Raw genomic sequence first — 26866 nt, 5'->3', positions numbered from 1 at the left:
ACATCTATGTGTTCTTAACAGATCATCATCAATCAATGCTGAAGCCACTGACCATTTACCTCAGGTTGAAGTCAATCCCTCCTTTGCTGAATCTCCACTGAAGAAGAGGTTTTGAATGCCATCAGGCTCCTTTCATGTGGCAAAGCACCTGGTGCTGATTCTGTTCCAGCTGAGATTTACAAGGTAGGGGTTCTATTGCTCATAGAAAAGCTGACTGAAATTTTCCGGGTTATATGGCAAGAGGAGGTTATCCCTTAGAAGTTCAGGCATGCCTCCATTTTCCATCTCTATAAAGGTAAGGGAAGTAGATTGTCCTGTGACAATTACAGGAGGGTCTCTCTCTTAGTCATTGCTGGCAAGATTCTTCCTAGAGTCCTCCTTAATAGGCTGATCCTTCAGCTGGAAGATGGTAATCTATCTAGCCAGTGTGGCTTCAGAAAGGGCTGAGTAATAGTCAACATGGTGTTTGCTGCCTGATAACTCCAGGAGAAATGCCAGGACCAGAACAGAGGTCTATACACAACATTTATATATTTGATTAATGCTTTAGATACTGTTAGTTGTGAGAACTTACGGAAAATTATTTCAAAATTTGGTTGCCCACAGTTCATCAGCATTATATATTGGTTTCATGACAACATGCTTACGTGGGTTCTAGATAATCAACAATGTGCTTGTGCCTCCCCAGTCACCAATGGAGTGAAACAAGGCTGTGTGCTTGCTCCCATGCTTTTTAGCATGACATTTTTCAGCAAATGCTTTCAATGAGGATGAACATGGCATCAAGGTCAGCTACTGTATTGATAGTAAATTCTTCAACTTAAAAAGACTACAAGCCAAGACCAAAGTGGAGAGAGTGTTGGTGTATGATTTTCTGTTTGCAGATGATTGTGCATTCAGTGCAGCCTCTGAAGCTGAGATGCAACAAAGTATGGATCAGTTCTCTGCTGCATGTGCTAATTTTGGCCTAACAATTAACACTGAGAAAACACAGGTGTTCCACCAGCCAGCACCACACCATCCATACGTAGAACCAGCAGTTACAGCAAATGGAGAAGTTTTGAATGCTGTGGATTAGTTCACTTACCTTGGTAGTGTACTTTCCAGGGAGGTACACATTGATAATGAGGTTGATGCACGCATTGCCAGAGCTAGCTCAGTGTTTGGGAGGCTCCAAAGGAGAGTATGGGAGAGAAGAGGTATTAGATTGACTTACCAAACTGAAGGTCGCAGAGCCATTGTTGTTGTCTACAGACCTCATTGTTATATGCCTTGTGAAACCTGGGCAGTATACCAGCACCATGCCAGGAAACTGAATCACTTCCATTTGAATTGTCTTAGGAAGATTCTGAAGATCATCTGGCAGGATAAGGTACCAGATACTGAGATCCTTACTCAAACTAAACTGCCAAACATTGAAAATCTACTTCAGAGAATGCAACTCTGATGGGCTGGCAACATTGTTTGAATGCAAAACGTACACTTGCCAAAAAAGACCATTTTATGGAGAACTCACACAGGGCAAGCATGCACATCATAATCAGAAGAAGTGATACAAGGACACTCTCAAGGTCTCTCTTAAGAACTTTGGAATTGATTGTGTGACATGGGAGACACTGGCACAGGACCGCTCAGCATGGCATGTCCACATCAGAGAAGGTGCTGTGCTCTATGAGCAAAGCAGATTGAAACAGCTCAAAGGAAACACAGGATGTGCAGATTTAGAGTATCCACCCTAAATGTTTACATGGATTATTTGTGCCTGACCTGTGGTAGAACATTCTGAGCTCATATTGGTCTGATCAGCCACAGCTGGACACACCAAAACTTGACTCTAGCATAGTGATGTCATTTTTGTCATCTTTGAGAGCAAAGGACAACAACCACCAATCAGCACTACAGGTAATACATGTATAATCATGCAAAAACATTTCCATATTAGTTGTTTTGTGCAATAAGACTCGAACAAAAAAAGTGAAAAATAGTATGTTTCAGTCTGTATTCAGACAACATCAGTTCTTTCTCTAGAGGTGGATAGCATTTTTCATCACTTTGGGATTGTCTTTGATCATTGTATTTCTGAGAATAGCAAAGTCATTCACAGTTCTCCATCATACAATATTGCTATTACTGTTCACAACATTCTCCTGGTTCTGCTCACTTCACTTTGTATTAGTTCATATAAGTCTTTCCAGGTTTTTCTGAAATCATCTAGCTTGTCATTTCTTATAATATACTACCACTCCCTGAAGACGTGTGTGTGTGTATACTATTACAATCACATACCACAACTTGTTTAGCCATTTCCCCAGTTGATGGGAATCCCCTTGATATCTAATTCTTAGCTACCACTAGTGCTGCTATAAATATTTTTACATAAATAGGTTCTTTTCACTCTTTGAAAAATCTCTTTGGGATATAAACCTAGCAGTGGCATTGTATTCCTGGATCAAAGGGTATGCACAATTTTATAGCCCTTTGGGCATATTTCCAGATTGCTCTCCATAATTGTTGGATCAATTCACAAATTCACGGACAGTGCATTAGTGTCCCAACTTTCCCACGTCTTCTCCAACATTTGTCATTTCCCTTTTTTTGTTATATTAGTCAATCTGATAGGCACGATGTGGTATCTTTGAGTTATTTTAATTTACATTTTTCTAATTAATAATGATTTAGAGCATTATTTCATATGACTGGAGTTAACTTTGATTTCTTCTGAAAACTACCTGTACATATCCTCTGAGTATTTCTCAATTGGAGAATGACTTGTATTCTTATAAACTTGAGACAGTTCTCTATATATTTGCGAGATGAGACTTATATCAGAGATACTTGCTATAAAATTTTTTTCTCCTGTTTTCTGCTTTCGTTCTAATTTTGACTGCATTGGTTTTGTTTGTGCAAAAACTTTTAAATTTTATATAATCAAAATTATCTATTTTATATTTTGTAATGTTCTTTTTGTTTTCTTTGGTTCTGAATCTTCCCATATTCATAGATCTGACAGGTAAACAATTCCATGCTCTCCTAATTTGCTTATGGTATTATTTTTCATGTGTAAATCATACAGGCATTTTGACCTTGTCTTGGTATATGATGTGAGATGTTGCTCTGTACCTGGTTTCTGCCATACTGTTTTCCAGTTTTCCCAGCAATTTTTGTCAAATAATGAGTTTTTGTTCCAAAAGCTTGGATCTTTGGGTTATGAAACACTACATTACTGTGGTCATTGCCTACACTATATTGTGTACCTAATTTATACCACTGATCTCCCACTGTTTTTTAGCCAGTACTAGATTGTTTTGATAATTATTGCTTTTATCATATAGTTAGAGTCTGGTGTGGCTAGACCACCTTCATTTACATTTTTTTCATTGATTCTCTTGACAATTTATTCTTTCAGCTGAATGTTATTCTTTTTTCTAGCTCTATAAAATAATTTTTTGGTAGTTTGGTATGACACTGAATAAGTAGATTAATTTAAGTAGAATTATCATTTTTATTATATTGGCTGGGCCTACCCATGAGCAATTAATACTTTTCCAATTTTTTCGATATGACTTCATTTGTGTGAAAAGTGTTTTGTAATTGTGTTTATATAGTTTCTGGGTTTGTGTTGGCAGGTAGACTCCCAAGTATTTTATATTGTCTACAGTTATTTTAAATGGAATTTCTCTTTCCGTTTCTTCCTGCTGGACTTTGTTGGTAATATATAGAAATGCTGATGATTTATGTGGGTTTATTTTATATCCTGTAATGTTGCTGAAGTTGTTAATTATTTAAACTACCTTTTTAGCTGATTATCTATGATTCTCTGAGTATACCATCAGATTATCTGCAAAGAGTGATAGTTTTATTTCCTCATTGACAATTCTAATTCCTTCAATTTCTTTTTCTTTACTTATTGTCATAGCTAGCATTTCTACTACAATATTGAACAGTATTGAATAATAGTGGTGATAAATGGGCATCTTTTCTTTACCCCTGATCTTATTGGGAAGGCTGCTAGCTTATCCCCATTACAGATAATTCTGGTTGGTGGTTTTAGATGAATATTACTTATAAGTTTTAAGGTAAGCTCCATTTATTTCTGTGCACTCTAATGGCATTAGTAGGAATGGGTATTATCTTTTATTGAAAGCTTTTTCTACATCTACTAATATTGTCATATGATTCCTGTTGTTTTTGTTATTAATATTGTCAGTTATGCTGATAGTTTGCCCAGTTTTGAACCAGTCCTACATTCCTGGCATAAATCCCACCCAGTCATAGTATGTGATCCTTGTCATACATTGCTATAATCTTGCTAATGTTTTATTTAAAATTTTTGCATCAATATTTATTAGGAAAATTCATCTGTAGTTTTATTTTTCTTGTTTCACTCTTTCTGGTTTAGGTATCAGCATCATATTTGTGTCATAAAAGAGTGTTTTTCAAAGTAGTTTACATAGTATTGCAATTAATTGTTCTTTAAATGTTTTGTAAAATTCATTCCTGAATCCATGTGGTCCTAAGCATTTTTCCTTAGGGAGTTCATTGATGGATTATACAATTTCTTTTTCTGAGATTGAGTTATTTAAGTATTTTATTTTCTCTTTTGTTAATCTAGGCAATTTATATTTTTGTAAATATTCATCCATTTCATTTCAGTTGTTAGATTTATTGGCATATAATTGAGTATAATAGTTCCTATTAATTGTATTAATTTCCTCTTCATTCACCATGAGTTAACTCTTTTCATTTTTGATACTTGCAATTTCATTTTTGTTTTTCTATTTTTTAATCAAATTAACAAATGATTTATCTCTTTTATGACTTTTTTCCCCTTAAAATCAGCTTCTAATTTTGTCTGTTACTTCAGTAGTTTTCTTTCAGTTTTATTAATCTTTCCTTTGATTTTCAGGATTTCCAATTTGGTATTTAATTGGGGATTTTTAATTTCTCCTTCATTTTTTAAAATTACATCCCCAGTTCATTGATCTGCTCTTTCTTTATATCTTATTTATTTAAGTGTTTAGAGATATAAACTTTCCCCTAAGTGCTACTTTGGCTGCATCCCATAAATTTTGGTATGTTGTCCAATTGTTGTCATTCTCTTTAATGAAATGACTGTTTTTATGATTTGTTCTTTGACATACTTATTTGTTAAGATTACATTATTTAGTTTCCAATTAATTTTTAATCGATCTTTCTACTGCCTTTTCTTGATTGTAATTTTTATTACATTATGATCTTAAAAGAATGGATTTAATATTTCTACTATTCTGCATTTGGTTCTGAGGTTTTTATGTCTTAATACATGATCCATTTTTGTGTAGGTTCCATGTACTGTTGAGGAAAAGGTATATTCCTTTCTATTCCCTTTCAATTTTCTCCAGAGATCTATCATATCTTAAGTTTTCAAGAATTCTATTCACCTCCTTAATTTCTTTCTTGTTTCTTTTTTGTTTAGATTTATCTAGTTCTGAGATGGAGAAGCTGAGGTCCCCCACTAGTATAGTTTTATTGTCTGTTTCCTCCTGTAACTCATTTAACTTTTTTTATTTTTTTATTATTATTAATTTAATATTTTTAGTTTTCAGCATTGATTTCCACAAGATGTTGAATTGCAAATTTTCTCCCCATTTCTATCCTCCCCCCACTCCAAGATGGGATATATTCTGATTGCCCCATTCCCCAGTCAGCCCTCCCTTCTGTCACCCCACTTCCCCCCATCCCTTTTTCCCTTACTTTCTTGTAGGGCAAGATAGATCTCTATGCCCCATTGCCTGTATATCTTCTTTGCCAGTTGCATGCAAAAACAGCTTGAAAGTCCTCTATTTTATTGAAAGTCCATATTTTGCCTTGGTGCATGATATTCAGATTTGCTGGGTAGGTGATTCTTGGTTTTAATCCTAGCTCCATTGACCTCTGCAATATCATATTCCAAGCCCTTTGGTCCCTTAATGTAGAAGCTGCTAGATCTTGTGTTATCCTGATTGTGTTTCCACAATACTCACATTGTTTCTTTCTGGCTGCTTGCAGTATTTTCTCCTTGGTCTGGTGGCTCTGGAATTTGGCTACAATATTCCTAGGAGTTTTCTTTTTGTGATCTTTTTGAGGAGGCGATTGGTGGATTCTTTCAATTTCTATTTTACCCTCTCGTTCCAGAATATCAGGGCAGTTCTCCTTGATAATTTCGTGGGTTGTGCAGCTCTAGAATTTGTTCAGAGCCATTTTTTATAGGTGTTTGGAGGGACCTGGGGGGGAGCTTAGGCAAGTCCCTGCTTTCCAGCTATTATCTTGGCTCCGCCCTGAGACTATCTCATTTCACTTTTTAAAAATATTAGATGCTATAGTATTTGGTGCATAGATATTTAGTATTGATATTATTTCATTGTGTATAGTTTTCTTCCTTGTCTCTTAATTAGATTTTTTTTTCTTGTGGTTGAGGTCATGATTTCTACCCGTGTTTTTTTTAATTATTATTAATTCAGCTGTAGCATAATAGCTTCTGTTCCAGCCCCTTATCTTTACTCTGTGTATCTCTATGCTTCAGATGCGTTTCTTGTAAACCACATATTGTAGGATTCTGGTCCTTAAAGGAAAGGGTGAGGTATTTCTGACATGAGATGGAGCATAGCCCTTGAAGGAATAAGAACTGACATTAAAGGCATAAAGTTGAGAAAAAGTAGAATGAAAGTAGAAGATGAAGTGTAGTGGTGTGTGAAGAAAGGTGTGAGAGAAGACATGACAGGGGGATTGGAGCCAGATTGATTCTGTAGACAATACAGAGTTTTTGAGTAGAGGAGTGATGAAATAGTGGTACATTAAGGGAGAATTGGGTAGAAGTGTGGAGAGTGGATTGAGAGAGGATAGACTAGAGTCCAGAAGACCAGTTATGATTACCTGAGTCTAATGGAGAAGAAATAAACTCTTGCCCTAGTAAGTTGCCTTCAGGAGGGGCTCTTTGTGAAAATAATAAACCTGCTTCTTTGATGGGACAAAATCTCATCTATTTGGTGTTTCCTTTTAGTTAATTCTCTTGGAGGATGATCAGGAGTGAATGCCTTGGTTTGTTTTATAAATTAGTGAAATCAATCTGATACTTTTTAATGGTTGATATTTGATATGGATTTTTTCAGGACAGTGTTTGTTATATCTGGGGTGGGGGAAAAAAGAGGTGGTAACAGGTTATTACTGCATTTCAGGTAGTGAATTTTTTCTGTCATGTAAAATTGAAGTTGTTAGAGGATTCTTTGCTATTGGGATTTTCCATTGATAATTTTCCATTGAGAAAATAATATTAGCACCATTGATAAAGCCAAATTTCTTTCTCTTTGTTTTGCAGTAGTATTATTGATTCCACGGAATACAGTCAGCCTCCAGGTTTCAGTGGGAGCTCTCAGGTAAGAAGCTAAGTTAATTGTTCCTTTTTTTTTAACAAAGAAGAGACAGAAAGTAACCACTTGAATCTAAGAGCTTTGGAACACTCCTTCAGAAGTCTGATTACATTAATAAAACTCCCTTTAAAGTGGTAATATCGTTTCAACAGCAAATCTCAATAAATCTTTATAAATTACTTGCTGTGTAGCAGTACATTGTTAGGCTTTAGGAGTACAGATGGGGAAAACAAAGTAGTTCTTACCTTCAGGGAATTTCTACAGTTCCAGTAAGGGAAATACGACATTTACATTAAGAAATATTATACAAATTAGAATGTGACAGGATCAGACGACAAAGATTAAGAAAAAATATTCTAAGATAAATTGAAAATTTGAACTTTTGTATTCCTGAACAACTGGTATGGGATAGTGAGGCAATATAATGAAATTATACTTCTGGTTCCTGCCAAATATGTTATTAAACTTTATAAAGTAAGAAGCACCTCTTACATCTGTGCAGTCTTTATCTTGTTATGTCTAGTTTTTACATTGACTCTCTAACAATGATAAAGGAGTTTTGAATTTGCACATAAGAGAATTGTGTAATGTATCAGGTTGTGATTTTCTCCATTAAATAGCGAAATTTGAATGCTAGCGATAAAATTTGCTTTAAAACTGTTGGGATACTCACTCCACTATTTAGATAGTATTTTATATTTGTCATCTTAAATGGTGAGCTTAACTATGGGAAACATTTTGCAGAGTCTTATGCTGGTGTTGGAAGACTATAGTTTGATCTCTTGGAATTTCTTTATACCATATTTTCCTCATCTATGATATGGGGATGATAACACACTATATATCTGATTGGATTGTTGTGAAAATATAATAATAGTAAATGCTGAAAAGACTTGAAAGTAATAAATGCATAGATACAAGATGTATTGTCTTAGAGATGATGAGAATTGTTTGCCTTTGATCATTTTGTGTATCTATGTTAATCTTATGGTTGTTTTTTATGATTTTTACATGTTTATTGGATTGACCATTTTATTTAGAATATAGATAGTAAATTGAATACCACGTTGAATCATCTTTCTTTGGGAATTTCTTTTTCTCTCCTTTTCGTTTTAAGGAGTTTAATTGACTTAACCATAGACTGCTCAGTCCCCTGTGGTGTTTGTTAATTTCAGAATCGGGAATTTTTTGAATGCTTGAGGTCAGACATAAATTGAACTAGACTTTCAAAAAGTTAAGAATGTGCCACTCTTAACTACATATATATGTATCCTAGTAGGCTAAAGATTATATTGAAATACATTTTGAACAGGATATATTTCAGAACTTAATAAACACTTTCAGGTTCTTTCCATCTTTTCTTTTTTAATGTGGAACTTTATACTAGAACCTGGATTTTTAATCTTAACACACTAACTCTCTAGTTAAGGATTTACTTGTTGATCAATATTTAAGTATACTATTTAACAGGATCTTGTGAATAAGCTTCAGAGTGAGTTGTCCTGCAGTTTTTGGTTTGTATGCATTCAGACAAACCATTAAGTACTCTGACTCTTTTTAGGATTTATTCACAGAGTTCAATTGTATTGAGAGGAACCTGGTTCCATAGTTACTTGGTAAGTTTCTATTTTGCTTTTCAATTGAAATCTTAGTAACTGGATTTGCGAAGTTTAAATGAGAATTTGTCTTTAGTTTACACATTTTGAAATAAGTTAAAATAGTTCATTGCTAGTTAATATAGTGCAGAGGTGTATCAGCGTTGGTTGAGGTGATTCCAGCAAACAAATCTACTATGTTATATAGTGAACATAATTAAGCACAGGACTGTTTGACCTCTATCCTCCATGAACTATATTGCGTATTATTTAATTAGTTCAAAAAACATATTTTAAGTTCTGGTAATGTCCTGTGCTAAGTGCTACAGAAGATACAGATACTAAGAAATGGTCCTTTTCCTCATGGAAATAAGGGTGACATAATAAAGGAAGTGGCATTTGAACCAAGCTTTGAAGGATGTGTATCGTTTCAGTTGCCTGAGATTGGTGGAGAGAATTTTAAGTTTAGAGAACAACATGAGAGCAAAGGATGTAGGAATAATGATAGGAATATACAACTTTTTAGAGGAAACTTCACATGGTTCAGGTTGGAATGTGTGTATTAGGGAGTCCTATACTATATGGATCAGTGAAAGTGCAACCACATTTCTTTCCAAGATAGGCAGAAGATAAAAATTTCCCCACCACATTATTGACTGATAAACTTGAATTCAATTCCTGACAAAATTCTAGCATGTAATGTTAAAACAATGGTTTGTGAGTCTTTAAAAAGGGAAGGAATGATCACTAGTAGGAAGTATTAATTCATTAAGAATATTTAATGGTGGGGGCAGAGCCAAGATGGTGGCTGGAAAGCAGGGACTTGCGTGAGCTCCTCCCCCCCTCCGGTCCCTCCAAACACGTATAAAAATGGCTCTGAACAAATTCTAGAACTGCAGAACCCACAAAATAACAGAGGTAAGCAGGGCTTCAGCCCAGGACAGCCTGGATGGTTGCTGGGTGAGGTCTGTCGCTCATGGAGCTGGGAGCGGAGGGGAGCAGAGCCCAGCATGGGTGGCGGCAGGACCAACTAGACCAGGAGCCAGGTGGAACAGGCCCTAGCACCCTGAATCAGTGAACTGTGGCAGTTACCAGACCTCTCAACCCACACACACCACAGACAACAGAGAAAGTTAGTGGAAAAAGCTGCGGGGGACAGAGTGAAAGGCGGGGCAGCTACAGGACTACAGCTGCAGTTGCTTCTGGCCCCAGGCCCACCTGGTGGGGGGGGGGAATTAAGTGGTGGATCAGAGCAGGAGTGCAGAGCCTGCTTAAGATCTGAGTCGGTCTAGGTTGGTGGTTCTTGGGGGAGGAGGAATGCTGGTGTGGCAGAGCTGGCTGTATAGAAATATCTCTGAAAACAACAGCTCAGCCCCTCAAGCTTGGAACAAAGTACTCTTTACAGGCAGTCATACCCCGAAGAAAAATTCAAGGGTCAAATAAGTTGGCTGGGAACATGGCCAGGCAGTGAAAACGGACTCACACTCAGTCTCAGACTTTGTCATCTTTCTTTGGTGACAACGAAGACCAAAACATACAGCCAGAAGAAGTCAACAAAGTCAAAGAGCCTACACCAAAAGCCTCCAAGAAAAACATGAACTGGTCCCGGGCCATGGAGGATCTCAAAAAAGATTTGGAAAAGCAGGTTAGAAAAGTAGAGGAAAAATTGGGAAGAGAAATGAGAAGGATGCAAGAAAACCATGAAAAACAAGTCAATGACTTGCTAAAGGAGACCTAAAAAAATACTGAAAAATACACTGAAGAAAACAATACCTTCAAAAATAGACTAACTCAAATGGCAAAAGAGCTCGAAAAAGCCAATGAGGAGAAGAATGCCTTGAAAGGAAGAATTAGCCAAATGGAAAAGGAGGTCCAAAAGACCACTGAAGAAAATACTGCCTTCAAAATTAGATTGGAGCAAGTAGAAGCTAGTGACTTGATGAGAAATCAAGATATTATAAAACAGAACCAAAGGAATGAAAAAATGGAAGACAATGTGAAATATCTCATTGGAAAAACCAGTGACCTGGAAAATAGATCCAGGAGAGACAATTTAAAAATTATTGAACTGCCTGAAAGCCATGATCAATAAAAGAGCCTAGATATCATCTTTCAAGAAATTATCAAGCAGAATTGCCCTGAAATTCTAGAGCCACAGGGCAAAATAGAAATTGAAAGAATCCATTGATCACCTCCTCAAATAGATCCCAAAAAGAAATCTCCTAGGAATATTGTCGCCAAATTCCAGAGCTCCCTGATCAAGGAGAAAATACTGCAAGCAGCCAGAAAGAAACAATTTGAGTATTGTGGAAACATAATCAGAGTAATCCAAGATCTGGCAGCTTCTACATTAAGAGATCGAAGGACTTGGAATACGATATTCCGGAGGTCAATGGAGCTAGGATTAAAACCAAGTATCACCTACCCAGCAAAACTGAGTATCATGCTCCAAGGCAAAATATGGATTTTCAATAAAATAGAGGACTTTCAAGCTTTCTCAGTGAAAAGACCAGAGCTGAATAGAAAATTTGACTTTCAAACACCAGAATCAAGAGAAACATGAAAAGGTAATCAAGAAAAAGAACAAGAAAAGGAAATTGCAAGGGACTTACTAAAGTTGAACTGTTTTGTTTACATTCCTACGTGGAAAGATGATGTGTATGATACATGAGACCTCAGTATTAGGGTAGCTGAAGGGAATATGCATATATATATGTATGTTTATGTATATATATGTTTATGTATATATATGTGAGTGTGTATATATGTATGTGTGTGTGTGTGTGTATATATATATATATATATATATATATAGAGAGAGAGAGAGAGAGAGAGAGACAGAGAGAGAGAGAGAGAGAGAGAGAGAGAGAGAGCGCGCAGGCAGAGGGTGAGTTGAAGATGAAGGGAAGATATCTAAAAGAAATAAAACCAAATTAAGGGATGAGAGAGGAATATATTGAGAGAGGGAGATAGGGACAGATAGAATGGGGGAAATTATCTCGCATAAAAGCGGCAAGAAAAAGCAGTTCTGTAGGAAGAGACGAGAAGGCAGGTGAGGGGGGAATGAGTGAATCTTGCTCTCATCAGATTTGACATGAGGAGGGAACACCATACATACTCAATTGGATATCTTACCCCACAGGAAAGAAGAAGGAAGAAGATAAAAAAAAAGGGGGGGGGATGATAGAAGGGAGGGCAGATGGGGGTGGAGGTAATCAAAAACAAACACTTTGGAAATGGGACAGGGTCAAGGCAGAAAATTCAATAAAGTGGGATAGGTTAGGAAGGATCAAAATATAGTTAGTCTTTCACAACATGAGTATTGTGGAAAGGTTATACATAATGATGCACATGTGGCCTATGTTGAATTGCTTGACTTCTTAGGGATGGTGGGTGGGAAGGGAAGAGGGGAGAGAATTTGGAACTCAAAATTTTAAAAACAGATGTTCAAAAACAAAAAAAAAAGTTTTTGCATGCAACTAGAAAATAGCATGCACAGGCAGTGGGGTGTAGAAATTTATCTTGCCCTACAAGAAAGGAAGGGAAAAGGGGATGGGAGGGGAGTGGGGTGACAGAAGGGAGGGCTGACTGGGGAACAGGGCAACCAGAATATATGCCATCTTGTGGGGGGGGGAGAGTAGAAATGGGTAGAAAATTTGTAATTCAAACTCTTGTGAAAATCATTGCTGAAAACTAAATATATCAAATAAATAAATCAATAAAAAGGGGGAAAAAAAGAAATTATCAAGGAGAATTGCCCTGATATTCTAGAACCAGAGGGTAAAATAAAAATTGAAAGAATCTACCAATCGCCTTCTCAAAAAGGTCCCAAAACGAAAACTCCTAGGAATATTGTAGCCAAATTCCAGAGCTCCCACATACAGGAGAAAATATTGCAAGCAGCCAGAAAGAAACAATTTGAGCATTGTGGAAACATAATCAGAATAACACAAGATCTAGCAGCTTCTACATTAAGGGATAGAAGGGCTTGGAATATGATATTCCCGAGCTCATTGGAGCTAGAATTAAAACCAAGAATCACCTACCCAGTAAAACTGAGTATAATTCTCAAAGGCAAAATATGGATTTTCAGTAAAATAGAGGACTTTCAAGCTTTCTCAGTGAAAAGACCAGAGCTGAATAGAAAATTTGACTTTTAAACGCAAGAATCAAGAGAATCATGAAAAGGTAAAGAAGACAGAGAAATCACAAGAGACTTAACTAAAGTTGAACTGTTTTGTTTACATTCCTACATGGAAAGATGATGTATATGATTCATGAGACCTCAGTATTAGGGTAGCTAAAGGGAATATACATATGTGTGTGTGTGTGTGTGTGTGTGTGTGTGTGTGTGTGTGTGTGTGTTTGTATATATATACACATATAGAGTGCACCGGGTCATTTGAATGTGAATATGTAAATTTGAAAACCTTCCATCTATTATTTTAGCCAAGTAATTGAGAAAAATGTTCAGGTGCTTGTAGGTAAGAATAAATTTCGGTAATAGTCCAGTAGTAACCCTTCAGATCAACAGTGAACCATGATTTCTTCTTTTCAGCACGTTCTAGCTAATGTCATTGTTGTTGAACTTACATATCTCCAGACTTGTGGTTACTCTCCTGTTTGTCATATTTCCACCATCAGTTTAACAGTGACTCAGTAACCAAATTTGCTAGTTTCTTTGGTATCCTGAGACAGACAGTTCACCCAAGTCACATGACTAGAGACAATCAAGTTTAATCGGAGGTTTAACTTCATTATTTTTGTCTTTTCCAATCCAAAGATCATTCCCATTAGAGGGAAAAAAGAGAAGCAAAATAAGCATTGTATAGTTGCCCTTTTAAAATCAGTAATCATCATACTGTCCATACCAAATGGTCCCTCTTATCCCTCCTCCAGTGTAGCTTAAGAATCCCCTACTTTTTTGTGGGCCTTGGTTTTACTCATTAGCTTCAACTCATTCTGAGCCTTTGCACTCTTGATATTATTTGCACAATATTGTGCCACACTTCATCTGTTACCTGACTTTTCTTCTATCTTCCATATTTTTAAAAATTTTAAGTTGATTGATGAGTTCCATGTACATCTCCATCTTTAGAAAATTCATATTTTTCTTTATTAGAATAATATCCTTTTGTGTTTTCAAAATTTGATTCTTGAGAGCTTCTTATCTCTTCTGAGCTGATGCCCTTTACAGTTTTAATCCAGGGCATCCTATCTCTCTTTCCTAGGAATCCTTTGGAATCTGCTTTCCCAAAAGTTAACATGCATGTCAGACTATGTGTTTTTTTCTCTGTCACATCTTTTGTGAAGAAATAGTCAAATCATTTTCCATCATTTTAATTCCAGCACCTAGTTCTTTTCTGTTGTAACGAATTAGATTCAAAGGAGAATTTCCCCTCTGGTTTTTTTTTTCTTCTTTTCTTTCTTCGCTATTGGGTTAGGAAATTATCTTCAAGATAAGTTAAGGAATTATTATACAGTTTGCTTTTGGCAAGAGTTCTGGCAAATATCTTGATAATACCTTGATAATTTGACCTGCCCCCCCTTTTGTGTAATTTACTTTATGGTGATGATTTTTTAATATCTAAGACCTGTATCCATTTAATGCTTATCTTGGTTTATGGTTCGTGGTGTTTATCTAAACCTAATTTTTACCAGATCCCAGTAGTTTTTGTTCAATAGTGAGTGCTTATCCAGTAGTTGGAATCTTTAAATGTGTAAAACTAGCCAACTTGATTGGTTTTTTTTTCTGTTGTATTGACCTATCTACTTTTTAATCAGCAGTATGTTTGTGTGTGTGTGCGCGCGTACATGTGCATGCATGCACGTGCAATTGGGGTTAAGTGACTTGCCCAGGGTCACACAGCTAGTAAGGCCAGATTTGAATGCAGGTCCTCCTGATAGCAGGTCCTGTGCTCTGTCCACTGGGCCACTTAGCTACCCCACTAAATCATTTTGATGATTACTATATTTTGATGAGTTGTGGTATAATTTGATACAGGATCCTGCTTTGTTTCTTTCCTTTTTTTTTTATTTCCCTTAGATTTTTGATGTTTGTCCCTCTGGGTGATTTTCCTAGCTCTGCAAAAGAAATCCGTTTAAAGTTTGATTGGTTTGGCTTGCAAGTTCTTTCAGGATCTCAGAATGTAGTTTGTGGGGTCTGGTGACTTGTGTTCATAGAAGATACGGTTGTGTTCTTTCCTTATCCTCTTTATTTTTCAGTTTCTTATTAACATTCTCTTTCTTTTTTCCTGTCTAAAGATTCTTCTCTGTGGTTGAGAAAATTGGAAAAAAAAGTGAAATAGCATTAATTTATAATGAAAACACAAATTTAGTAAACTTGAATTAACACTGCTTGCAAAAACACAAAAACCATCTCTTCTCTTAAAAAACTTACATTCTGCTAGGAGAAATACAACATAGACCCATATAAGAAACAAGATGGTACAGTAGAGAGAAGGCTGTCACTCCAAAATCAGTGAACCTAGGTTCAAATCCTTCATGAAGATTACAGGTTGTGTGATAACTGTGGGCAAATCATTGTACCTCCTGGGCCTTGATTTCCTTCTCTGTAAATTGATGGAATTCAAGTAGATGGCTTCTGAAGATCCTTCTAGCTGGAAGTCTTTGATCCTAAATAAATACATTGTTTATACATGGTAATATGGAAATTTTAAGAGGTAAGCATTCCTAATAACTATGAAAATCAAGAAAGTCCACAGATGGCCTGAGCATTGCTCACTTGCATTATTATCAATCATTGCAGAAAACCTTTGAACAAAATACAATATTTGTGTTAAAAATACTAAAAGAACTCTTCCTTAGTATCAATTAACATGTGTTATGTACCTACTATGAGCCAGTTACTGTGCTAGGCTGTGAAGATACAAATACAACGAATGAAAAAAATCCCTTATCTGAAGGAATGATAAAAAGTATTTATATAAAACCAAGAGCCAGTGGTTTTTTTATTAGTTATAATGATTTATTTTTTTATTAAGATTTTTATTTTCAGTTTACAACACTCAGTTCTGCATGTTTTTGAGTTCCAGATTTTCTTCCCCTCCCTCATCCCCTCTAAGATGGCATGGAATCTGATATATCTTCTACATGTACCTTTGCATTAAACTTATTTACACAATAGTCAAGTTGTAAAGAAGAATTATGACCAGTGGAATGAATCATGAGAAAGAAGAAACAAAATCAAAATAAAAGAGAAAAAACAAAAGGAGAGCAAATAGTTTTCCTCAATCTGCATTCAATTCCATAGTTCTTTCTCTGGATGTAGAGAGCTTTCTCCATCATGAGTGCTTTGGAATTCTCTTTGAACCTTGTATTGCGGAGAAGAGCCATGTCTATCAAAGTTAGTCCTCACAGAATCAATATATCTGTGGTGGTGTACAATGTTCTCCTGGTTCTGCTACTCCCTAGTGTTATTTTTTTACGCAAAAACAGTGAAATTTTCTCAAAAAAGGTCAGTGGTAAATCATGAATATCACATGTCTGCACTGTTATTCCATATTGTATAAGGAATGCTGGTTATAGTATCAACACAGGAAATATAAATTGTGGGAATGACTATAGACAAAATGGAGGTTAAAATATCTCTTATTTGCAGATATTATGATTTTTTTTTTCCCTGAGGACAGTTGTCTCCACAGTTGAGCTTGAACCCTTCTGGGAGGACCAGACTTGACTCAGAGTCATGGTTGACGGTAGTAGAGTTGTTTCCAGTATGACCACACCTATTTTTATACAGCTAGCATTTTCTCACTCCTTTCCACTCCCTTCACTGTGAAAGTTCCCAGCCTCTTCTGTCTTGTACTCCTCCACTGCTGAACCAAGCCCACTCCCTGAGTTCACACAGAAATTGGTGTGCCTCAACACCATTGGGAAAATTCTCCTTCCCCTTGGCCACAGCATATTGATTCCAAGGTCTCCTGATCATCCAGTGGGTATGTACTCCTTAGAGGGCATCTCTGTACCCTGGGGCAGTAAACAGTGAGAAAGGTTTTCCTCTTCACTTGTGTCTCACTCCTCTTTCATTCTCTGCAGGGTGTAGGGTGTGTTCAGGGAATACTAGTACCTCTGGTGCGAGGGCTGCTTTCTGCCTTTGGTGTACCCACCTAACTCTAACCTGTGGCTCCAAGGAGTTGTAGGATATGCAGTGTCCAATGTCCGGTAAACCATTTCAGCAGACATGCTAAACGAGGTTCAGCAATGATCACTTAACTACTGAAGACTTGTGCATCTCATGACCTTCTTATCACCCACACTGTCTTCCATTTACATAAATGCAATAAAATTTCACAGATGCACCCTTGGTATGCACCAAATGTTGGCGTTTAATATACTGTGCCATTAATTGTAAGGAGAAGAGACAGGATGTGAGAGTGATGAAGGCAACGTGTAGTGCAGAAAGTTAGTCCGATCGTACTTACTGTCTCTAAGCTAAATATTCACATTCAACAAAAGTGGTGACCACAAGGGCAAGACCATGAGCAGAAGACTTAATGTCAACGGCTTAGAGCACTTCTTTGAGTGTAAACAGTTCGGAGCTAACTTGGAGGGAAAGTTGAGTCAACACATGGGTTGGCAGCAGTGTGACAGAACAGGAATGGGCAGCTTTCAGAGATTTGGTGTATAGCACTGCATTTACTCATCTGGGTTAGAACACTCACAAACACCAAGACTGGTTTGGTGAAAATGATGGGGAAATTCAGAAGCTGCTAATTGAAAAAGAAGGACTCCACAGGGTTTACCAACAGGATAGTTCATCCATCTCTATGAAGGCAGCATTTAATTCCACCAAAAGCAAACTTTACCAGCAAAGCTTAGAGAGAGTCGGGATTCTGTAAGAGGGCAGAAGAAATTCAGTTGTATGCTGATAGCAGTAATCCAAAGTGCTTTTATGATGCCCTGAAGGCTGTTTATGGGCCAAAGGTGTATGTTGCATCTCAGCTACTCAGTGCTGATGGAGCCACATTGATTAATGATCCAGGACATGATCCTGGAGACATGGGCCGAACACTTCACTTCCATAGTGTTCTTAACAGACTGTCATCAATCAATACTGAAGCCATTGACTATATACTTCAGGTTGAAGTCAGTCCCTCTATAGCCAAATTTCCTACTGAAGAAGAGGTTTTAAATGCCATTAGGCTCCTCTCCTGTAGCAAAGCAGCTGGTGCTGATTTTATTCCAGCTGAGATTTACAAAGAGATGGGTCCATTGCTCATACAAAAGCTAGCTGAAATTTTCCAGATTACATGGCAAGAGGAGATTGTCCCCTAGGAGTTCAAGGATGACTCCATTGTCCATTTCTATAAAGGTAAAGGAAATAGATTGTCCTCTGATAATCACAGGAGGGTCTCTCTCTTAGTCACTGATGACAGAATTCTTGTCAGAGTCCGCCTTAATAGGCTGATCCTTCACTTGGAGGATGGTCATTTACCTGAGAGCGTGTGTGACTTCGGAAAAGGCTAGGGAATGGTTGATATGGTGTTTGTTGCCTAACAGCTCCAGAAGAAATGCCAGTAGCAGAATATAGGTTGGTATACAAACTTTGTTGAACTTACCAAGACCTCCAATTCTCAGTTTGAGGGCTTATGAAAAATTTGGTTGCCCAGAGAAGTTCATCAGTTTCATGACAGCTTGCTTGCCCAGTTTTAGGATAATGGACTTTACCAGTCACCAGTGGAATGAAACAAAGCTGTGTGCTTGCTCCCATGCTTTTTAGCATGATGTTTTCAGCAATGTTGTTATATGCCATCAATAAGAATGAACACAGCATTTTTAGTTACCACAGTGATGGTAAATTATTTAACTTGAAAAGGTTACAAGCCAAGACTAAAGTGGAGGGAGAGTTGGTGCATGCATTTTTTGTTTGCAGATGATTGTGCACTCTGTGCAGCCTCTGAAGCAGAGATAAAACAAGATATGGATCCAGATCTCTGCTGCTTGTGCTAATTTTGGCCTAACGATTAATACCAGGAAAATACAGGTGTTACACCAGCCAGCACCACACCATCCATACCTGGAAATATTGGTTACAGCAAATGGAGTTTTGAATACTCTGGATATGTTCGCTTACCTTGGCAGTATACTTTCCGAGGATGTACACATTGATAATGAAGTTGATGCATACGTTGCCAGAGCTAGTTCAGTGTTTGGGAGGCTCTGAAGGAATGTGTGTGGGAGAAGAGATATTAGGCTGCCTACCAAACTGAAAATCTACAGAGCCATTGTGCTGACCTCGTTGTTGTATGCCTGTGAAACCTGGACAGTCTACAAGCACCACATCAGAAAACTGAACTGCTTTACTGGTCTGATCAGGCTGTTTCTCCTTTTAGAAACTCAAGACTTAGATTAAAATAATGTTAAAAGATTTAAGTATATGTAACTATTTTGGTATTGATATTTAGAGGAAGATTGAAAAAGTTTCTCATTCAGGTTAGACCAAAGACTTTAGAGGTAAGTACTGTCCTAATATAATTTTGGAATAGATAACCTAAATAGAGAAGGGGTGAGTAGGTCTTAGTTTACTTCCACAATATTGTCATCCAGGACTTGATTTCCATATTTCAGTCATTCATCAAACTGATTAATCACTCACTATGTGCCTAGCGCTGTATTAAGTACTGGGAATGTAAGTATCAACCAAAGAGAAATTTAACCTCTGTCCTCAAAGAGTTTTCATTTTCACAAGGAGGCCAACCCATAAAAGGAAGCTCAGAAGCATTGGGTTAAGGCGGTAGAAGGTGCCTGGTGTTGGATCATGACAGAGATGTTGAGAAGATGCATATGGGTGGGGGAAGAAGAGATGGATTGCCTGGGTTGTCTCCTGAAGTGTAGGCTCTACTCTCAGGCTTTCATATCAATAATCTTTTGTTTTTTCCTGACAATTTGTAAATGTATCCTTCTTTCTTGTGATAGAGTCATGGCTGGATTTTCTGTGAAGATATTTCACATTTCCTGACATTAAACAGACAAAAACAAAACTTTTGCTAATTAGGTATACCAATCAGTGCACCAGTATGCATCTGTTTATACAGGACATATTGCTTTCATACTTATTATGAATTCTGGGTCTTTTTGAAACTAATTCAGGTCGTACCCAGTAACCTTAGCCAGTAGCCTTGCATGTTGTCTGTGATGTTTGTCTGACATTATTTGACTTACATCTTGGATTCATTAATCAGATCGTTTGTAATTTTCAGGTTTTTTTTTTATAAGACTTAAGACATTTAAAAATAAACTAGGCGTGATAGCCATTTGAGTTTGTAATGCCGACTCACACTGAATTTTTAGTTGATTTGCTTTGTACTTTCCAAGATTGGCTCCCTGTTTTTCATTATTCTTATGTTACAGTGAAAAGAAAAGAAAAAAAAATAACAAACCTGTGTTTATTTCTTAGCTGGAAGATTTATTTTAAGATTTTTACTTTATACTTAAACTTTCTTAATTCATGGCCTTCTTATATATTTTTTAAATTAGCTTTTTTTTCCTTCCTGCCTCCTTTCTACACTCGACAGAGATCTTTTGGGAAATCTTTTGGATGTTCTGTTTGTGTCTGGATAACTCTTTACAATTGTTTACTTTTAAGTCTTAAAGGTAGTCTTTAAAAGTCATGTATTCCTAACTTTTGGTTTAGTTTGTTTTGATGGAGCTCTGGAAGGTACAACATAACATAATAAATTTATTAGCTTTTCATTCCAGTTCTACTTAGAAAATAAATTTAGTGTAGGATTCATTCATATCTTGAACATTCTCTAAATATCAACAGCATAATTAACTATTGTCATTCTAATGTAAGATTTGACACATTAATTATTGGACTTGAGAATAAGGGCTTTGTTATGATGTCATTATTTGTTATTTTCTTATTGTACCAACAATTGGAAGCATTCATCTTTAAATGATTTCAGTGCTTTTATATTCTTGGCAAATTGCTCAGACAGAATATGTAATGGAATATTCTTCATTGTGTTTCGCCTCTGTTTTCAATTTAATCTGTTTGAGAATCAGTTTTTGTTGTCATGAGATTTTTGAAAGTTTCTTTTTTCAAAAATCATGCACAAAATTGCCTTCTTATTAGTGACTTGTTCTATAATTATTTTAGCTTATTGTGGTTAATTTCATAACACTGTATACCTTTTCATTTGTGCTTTTTGCTTCAAGATTTGAAAAGTGCATGCACACATAGATGTCTTATCTGAGGTAGAGATATGTTGGAGTTCTTTTAAAATATTTAGCAATTTGTAAATCTAACATGTAGTTGATACATTGTTATATTTCTTTGGTAGTAAGTTTAAAAGATAAAGTTGATAAAAATGTTAAGAGATTGCTAGGAAATGTTTGTGTACTTCTTAATAGGATTGTTGCTAATGTGCAATTTTATGCTCATTATCTAAGTGCTTGCACTGTGAAGACCTCTAAACTTCTTGTGGTGCTTTAAAGGGAGAAGCTGCTAGACTGCTCACTCAGCATCTCTTCTCGGGTGTTCCTCTGGCGTCTTACAGTCAGGATGTCCAAACAGAACTAATTCTTCCCCCCAAACCTAACCATCTTCCAAGCTTCCTATTTCTTTTGAGCATATCGTTCACCCAGGCTTGCATCCTTGGAGGCATCCTTGGCTTTTCCATCTTCCTTACTCATTCGTGCCTGTTGTCAAGGTTTATCTGCTTCTCTCACCCCCTTCTTACTCACAGCTGCCTTCCTTGTTTAGCACATCATTGCCTATTGCCAGGGCTCTTGTAATTAATCTCGCAGTTCCAGAGGTCCTTACTCCTCCTCTCTCCTTTAGACGGGAGGAGTCAGACTTCATGTTTTCAGCTCCCATTACTCCCCTCCTGCTCCGCCATAGCTACCAATTTCTTCTAGGATAAAATAAAAAAAAAATTCTTTGCTGGGTATTTAGATCGTACCACAGAATGGCTTTTACCTCTGTTTCCAGTCTTATTTCCATAACTCCCTTTAAGTACTGTATGTTGTATTCAGACCTGGCCTGACAGTTCATCCCTATATATGGTATTCCATCTCCTGCTTCTATACTTTTAGAAATACATTCCTTCTTTACTTTCCCCCTGGGATCCTTTCTAGCCTGTAGCACCCAGCCAAGGTGCCACTTCTTATATGAGTTTTTCCCTAATGCTTCCTTTTGTTCTCTCCTTCCCCCCGTCCCCCATCCTCATGCTCTCTTCCCTCATGGAATTACTTTGTATCATTTTTTATGTTTGTTGTATTTTCTTATCTTATTTGTTATGCATTTTCTCATGTCTGTATATGTTGTGTATATTTCACTTGGTGATCTCCCTAGCTCTCATGGTTTCATCCTTATGCAGATGACCTTCAGATCTACTTGTCTAGCCCAAACCTCTCTCCCAACCACCAATCTGTATTAAACATCTTGATCTTGAACTAGATGCATCATAGATATTTTAAACTCATTACACTGAAGACTGTACTCATTCTCTTTTCTCCTAAACCTTCTTACCACCTTACTTTTTATTACTGTCCTTGTACTTACTCATATTCATAAACTTGTGTCATCCTTACTTCCTCACTCTCTCCCCGCCATCCGGTCAGGTGCTGATTTTTAGAAGTCTTCTTTACTTTTATAACATCGCTCATTAACCCTTTTCTCCTCTTGACACTGCTACCACCATGGTACAGGCTCTTGTCACTTCCCATCTAGACTATTGCAAGAACCTGTGTTGATTGGTCTCTCTGTCTCAAGACTTGCCCCATTCCACTCAGCTATCAAATTGATCTTCCTAAAGCCCAAGTCTGACCATGTTGCTCCCCCTACCGCTCACTTCCATTCAGCCCCACCATTGGCTGCCTGTTATCTGCAGAATCAAATATCAAATACTATTTTGATTTTAAAAGTGTTTGTAATATGGTCCCTTCCTACCTTTCTGGTCTGCTTATGCCTTATTCCTCTCTGTATACTCTTTGAGCCAATGACATCAACCTCTTTGTTGTTCCTTGAACATGTTACTCCATCTCCTTTCTCTTAGTGTTTTCCCTGGCCAGCCTCCATTTCTAGAACACCTTCTCTTCCTCTTGGATACCTAGTTTTCCTGGCTTTGTCCAGGTTTCAGCTAAAGTCCCACCTTCTAGATGAAGCTTTTCCCCATCCTCTTTAATCCCTCTTAGGCTGCCTCCAGTTTATCTTGCACGTTTCTGTGTTGTCTCCTGCAATAGACTTTGAGCTCCTTGGCAGAGCTTAACGAAGTGCCTGGGACATAGCATGAACAAATGCCAGTTGACTTGACTAGATTTGTTCCTCAGTGTAATAGAAGTTTCTTTAGTACAAGTCTTTGTATCTCCAGCATTTAGCAGTTTCCCTTGCACATTGTAGGCACTTAATATAAGTTTGTTGAACTTCACTTGGAAATTGTATTGTATTTTCCTCTGCCACCAAGCATTTTCTTGAGTTGTAGAGCCATTTGCCTCATTGTACCATTTAGCTGGAAAAGCATATAAACATGTGAATAGTTGATTAATAATATAGTTTTGAAGTGCCAAATGAGTGTGTACCAAAAAAAGCTAACAATTTCTAAAAAGCAAGAGACTACTGTGGAAGTGATTTGGACACAGTACAATGCAAGTGGATACTGGTAGCTTGAGTAAAATATGATTTGGAAAGTAAATTTGTCACGTAAAATCATGAGCAAAAGCAAAATGAAAGAAAAATATATATGATTAATTACTGTTTTATATTATCTATATATATTATTCCCTGTCAGTGCATATAACGTAGGATTAATTGCATGTATTATTTGTGGAATATCCTAATAACATTCCTTATCCCACAGTGATTTTGTGTCCTAATTCTATAGATAAATTAAGTGTGGCCACTTTGGAACAGAAATAATAAACTGGGATAGCAAGTTTTCACTTAAAAAAAACCCCTTATTTTTGTCATGTGATTTTGAAACTATATTGTTCATTATAGACCAAAAATGCCATGATATAAATCACAATATAGTTTGGTGGACATTGCTTTTAGCAGAGTTCATGTGCGGTGATATGCCATTCCAATTAATTAATAATGTTCCTATAATGACTGTTAAACTATTTAAGATAGTTCTCCTAATAAAGATAGGGTCTGGACTTGTGATTTCATTATGTAGAAAACGCTGAGAACCAAGTTCTACCAATGCATTTGTGGTCTTGGAGTATAGCCTAGAAGATTTAGTCAGGGTCACACAGCTAATATGTGTCAGAGACAGACTTTGAACTCTGGTCTTCCTGTTACTGGGGCCAGCTTTCTCTCCTCTGTGCTGTGTGACGACCTGGAATTAGTTATTTTTTAAAGTTTTAAGTGATCTGTGTGTTGTTTAAGCATGTACATGTGTGCTCACGTGCTTACCTGAAGGCCTGGACCCTCTTTGCAAGACACCAATTCAAACAGTGGATTCCAACTCGCAGGCTTACTTTATTGTGAAAGTTTGCTGATTCTTTCTTGCATTTTACTTTGAGTAAGGCAGACTTCAGATATTCTTTCTATCGATTTTGAATCATAGATGGAAATTTCATTGTCTTTAATCATTACTACTAATCTGTCTTTCACGCACAAGTTAAAAAAAAATAAAGTATTCAGTCCCTGCTATTTCCAGACACTGCTGGACACTGGCAGTACAAATTCAAAGAACAAAATAATCTTTACTTTCAAAGAGCTTATATGCTTACAGAGGATTTTAAATTTGTAAAAGATAAAGTATCATACTTGGTCAATGTAGTATAAAAGCCACTAATAAATCTGAAGTAGTTATTTTAATTGTTTACTTTAAAATCCAAGTATAAGTTTGAACTTACAAGTAATAATGCATTGGTAAATACTGATTTATGTAGTTTGCTTTGTATTCTAAATAAATCTGTCCTTTGTCATCCCCTTCTCAGACAAAGAAGCAGCCTTGGTACAACAGCACATTAGCATCACGACGGAAACGCCTCACTGCTCATTTTGAGGACTTAGAGCAGTGCTACTTTTCTACAAGGATGTCTCGGGTCTCAGGTACATTTTCTATTTGTGCCTAAAATATAGTGCTTAAGGGTTGGATGAACTTTGCAACTTTGTTAAGCCTGTTTTGTTGAAAAATATTCCTTATGGTTGGGGATGGAAAACACTAGTTTAAATAAAACCAGACAGTAACTTCAAATAGCTAGTGTTTTCAGAAAGACTTAATTGAAAGACAGGAGCACCTGCATTCCCTTTTCTGGGAAGAGAGGAATTTCAACAGACATAGATCATTAATCAGGAAGCATTTATTTTGCTCTTATTAAATGCCAGGTACCATGCCAAGTTCTGGGGATAGATGAAGAATAAGTGTGTTTCATGCATGGAGGCCAGCTTAAACAATAGCACAGAGAGTAGGGAAGACTGTAGGGAAAAATAACTTGAAATAGGATTGGAAAGATATGTAAAAAAATTTTTTTTTGGGGGGGGGGTTTCTAGTTTTTAGAAGCAAAGTACTGAATGTAAAAGAAAAGCCATCATAAGTACATATGTGCCCAGCAAAAATGGAATTCCTTTATTTTCATTGAAGAGGCAGCATGGCCTTTGACTTGGGTTAAAATCTTGCCTTCTGACACTAAGCTGTGGAACTGTGTATAGGTAACTTAATTCCACTGAGGCTCACTGTCCTCATCTGTAAAAAAATGAAAGGGGTGTGACGTCTAGCTTTAAATATACTTAACATATTCAGGATACCGAAATCCTCATTCATAATAAATTATCGTGGACTGGATTTTCTGGATTAATTCTGCTTGTCATTTGGCAAGTCATTGAAATGGGACCTAAATTTTCCTTTGAGTAGTTCTGTTTAAAATCCTTGAAACCCTAGGATATGGCTATTTAGAATGTAGGTAGAGGCAGAATGGTAGAGGACAGTGGTATTAGACCCAAATAGAAATGTCCACTATACCAGACCTAAGGATCCCAGTGGGCTACATTTTGACTTGAAAGTGACATATGAGCATTATCTATGTTCTATTTTATTTTTATTTATTTTGCTGTTTCCCGGTTACATTTTTATCTGGTTTGTGCAGCACTTTGAAGTGAGCCTTGTGTTGGATACCTCTGGTGGAATGAATGAGAGCCAGTCCCAGAGTCAGAAAGCCTGGCTTTAGATTCTCTCTCACAGTCTCTGAGGTGATTCTTTAAAACATTGTAGAGTAGTTGTCTACCTACACCGGGAGAAACCATTTATTCAGCAGGAATTCCTACTACATTGAAGTCACAGATCTGCCCTCCTCCCTTCATTTTATTCTCTCACACATATTATACATATATCTTATGATTTTAAGAAAGTAGCCAATAATGGTATATAGGTTTGCTTGAATTTGATGATTAACAGTTTTCTTTATCTGATGAAGAACTTTCTTTGCTGCTTAGGAGTGAAACCTTGAACCCATTGCTTCTGCCAGATGTTTGTGAACTATATCATAAGGTTGATGAATTGAAAGTGGCCCAAATCCTGCCTTCTTCCCTCCAGGGAACTTGTGTTAACTTATTTATACTTTATTTTTCTCCATGATGCTGATGTTCATCTATTAGAAATGGCAGAACAGTGAAAATAAGAGATAGGAAAATAGAAAAAAGAAGAGTTAATTATTATTAGTAGTAGTAATAGTAGTTGCAGTAGTGGTGGTGGTACATCTAGAGGGGCTAGACTTGTATTGTCTTCAGTATAGGAAACTCCCTTTTGTAGAAACTCCCTCCACTCATGCAAATTGACAATTTATCTGTGATTCCTAGTCAGGCAATTGCTTGGGAGCAGAGTATTGGCACTTAGAAGCTAAATGACTTTCTCATTATCATAGAACTAATATTTATCTGAGGAGGTAGGTTTTCCTTACTTCAAGACTGACCCC

The 26866-nt window shown here is 36.8% G+C and overlaps 1 protein-coding gene across 5 annotated transcripts in view; it reads left to right on the top strand.

The window, feature by feature from the left end:
- Positions 1 to 26866, top strand: part of COP1 (COP1 E3 ubiquitin ligase) — a 267564-nt gene that overhangs the window by 87973 nt on the left and 152725 nt on the right. For 2 of the 5 annotated variants that reach the window (XM_036757416.1, XM_036757415.1), the window contains exons 9-10: positions 7334 to 7391; positions 24893 to 25007. In XM_036757416.1, coding sequence (XP_036613311.1) covers positions 7334 to 7391; positions 24893 to 25007 — 173 coding nt within the window. Of the gene's footprint in view, positions 1 to 7333; positions 7392 to 8959; positions 9002 to 24892; positions 25008 to 26866 lie in introns of all 5 variants that reach the window. The other 3 variants (XM_036757414.1, XM_036757413.1, XM_036757417.1) reach the window with 3 other exon arrangements.

Source organism: Trichosurus vulpecula, chromosome 4 (genome assembly GCF_011100635.1).
Source record: "Trichosurus vulpecula isolate mTriVul1 chromosome 4, mTriVul1.pri, whole genome shotgun sequence".
Classification (NCBI taxonomy): domain Eukaryota; kingdom Metazoa; phylum Chordata; class Mammalia; order Diprotodontia; family Phalangeridae; genus Trichosurus; species Trichosurus vulpecula.
Note: the sequence above shows the minus strand (reverse complement) of the source record. Positions and strands in the feature narration are given on the sequence as shown.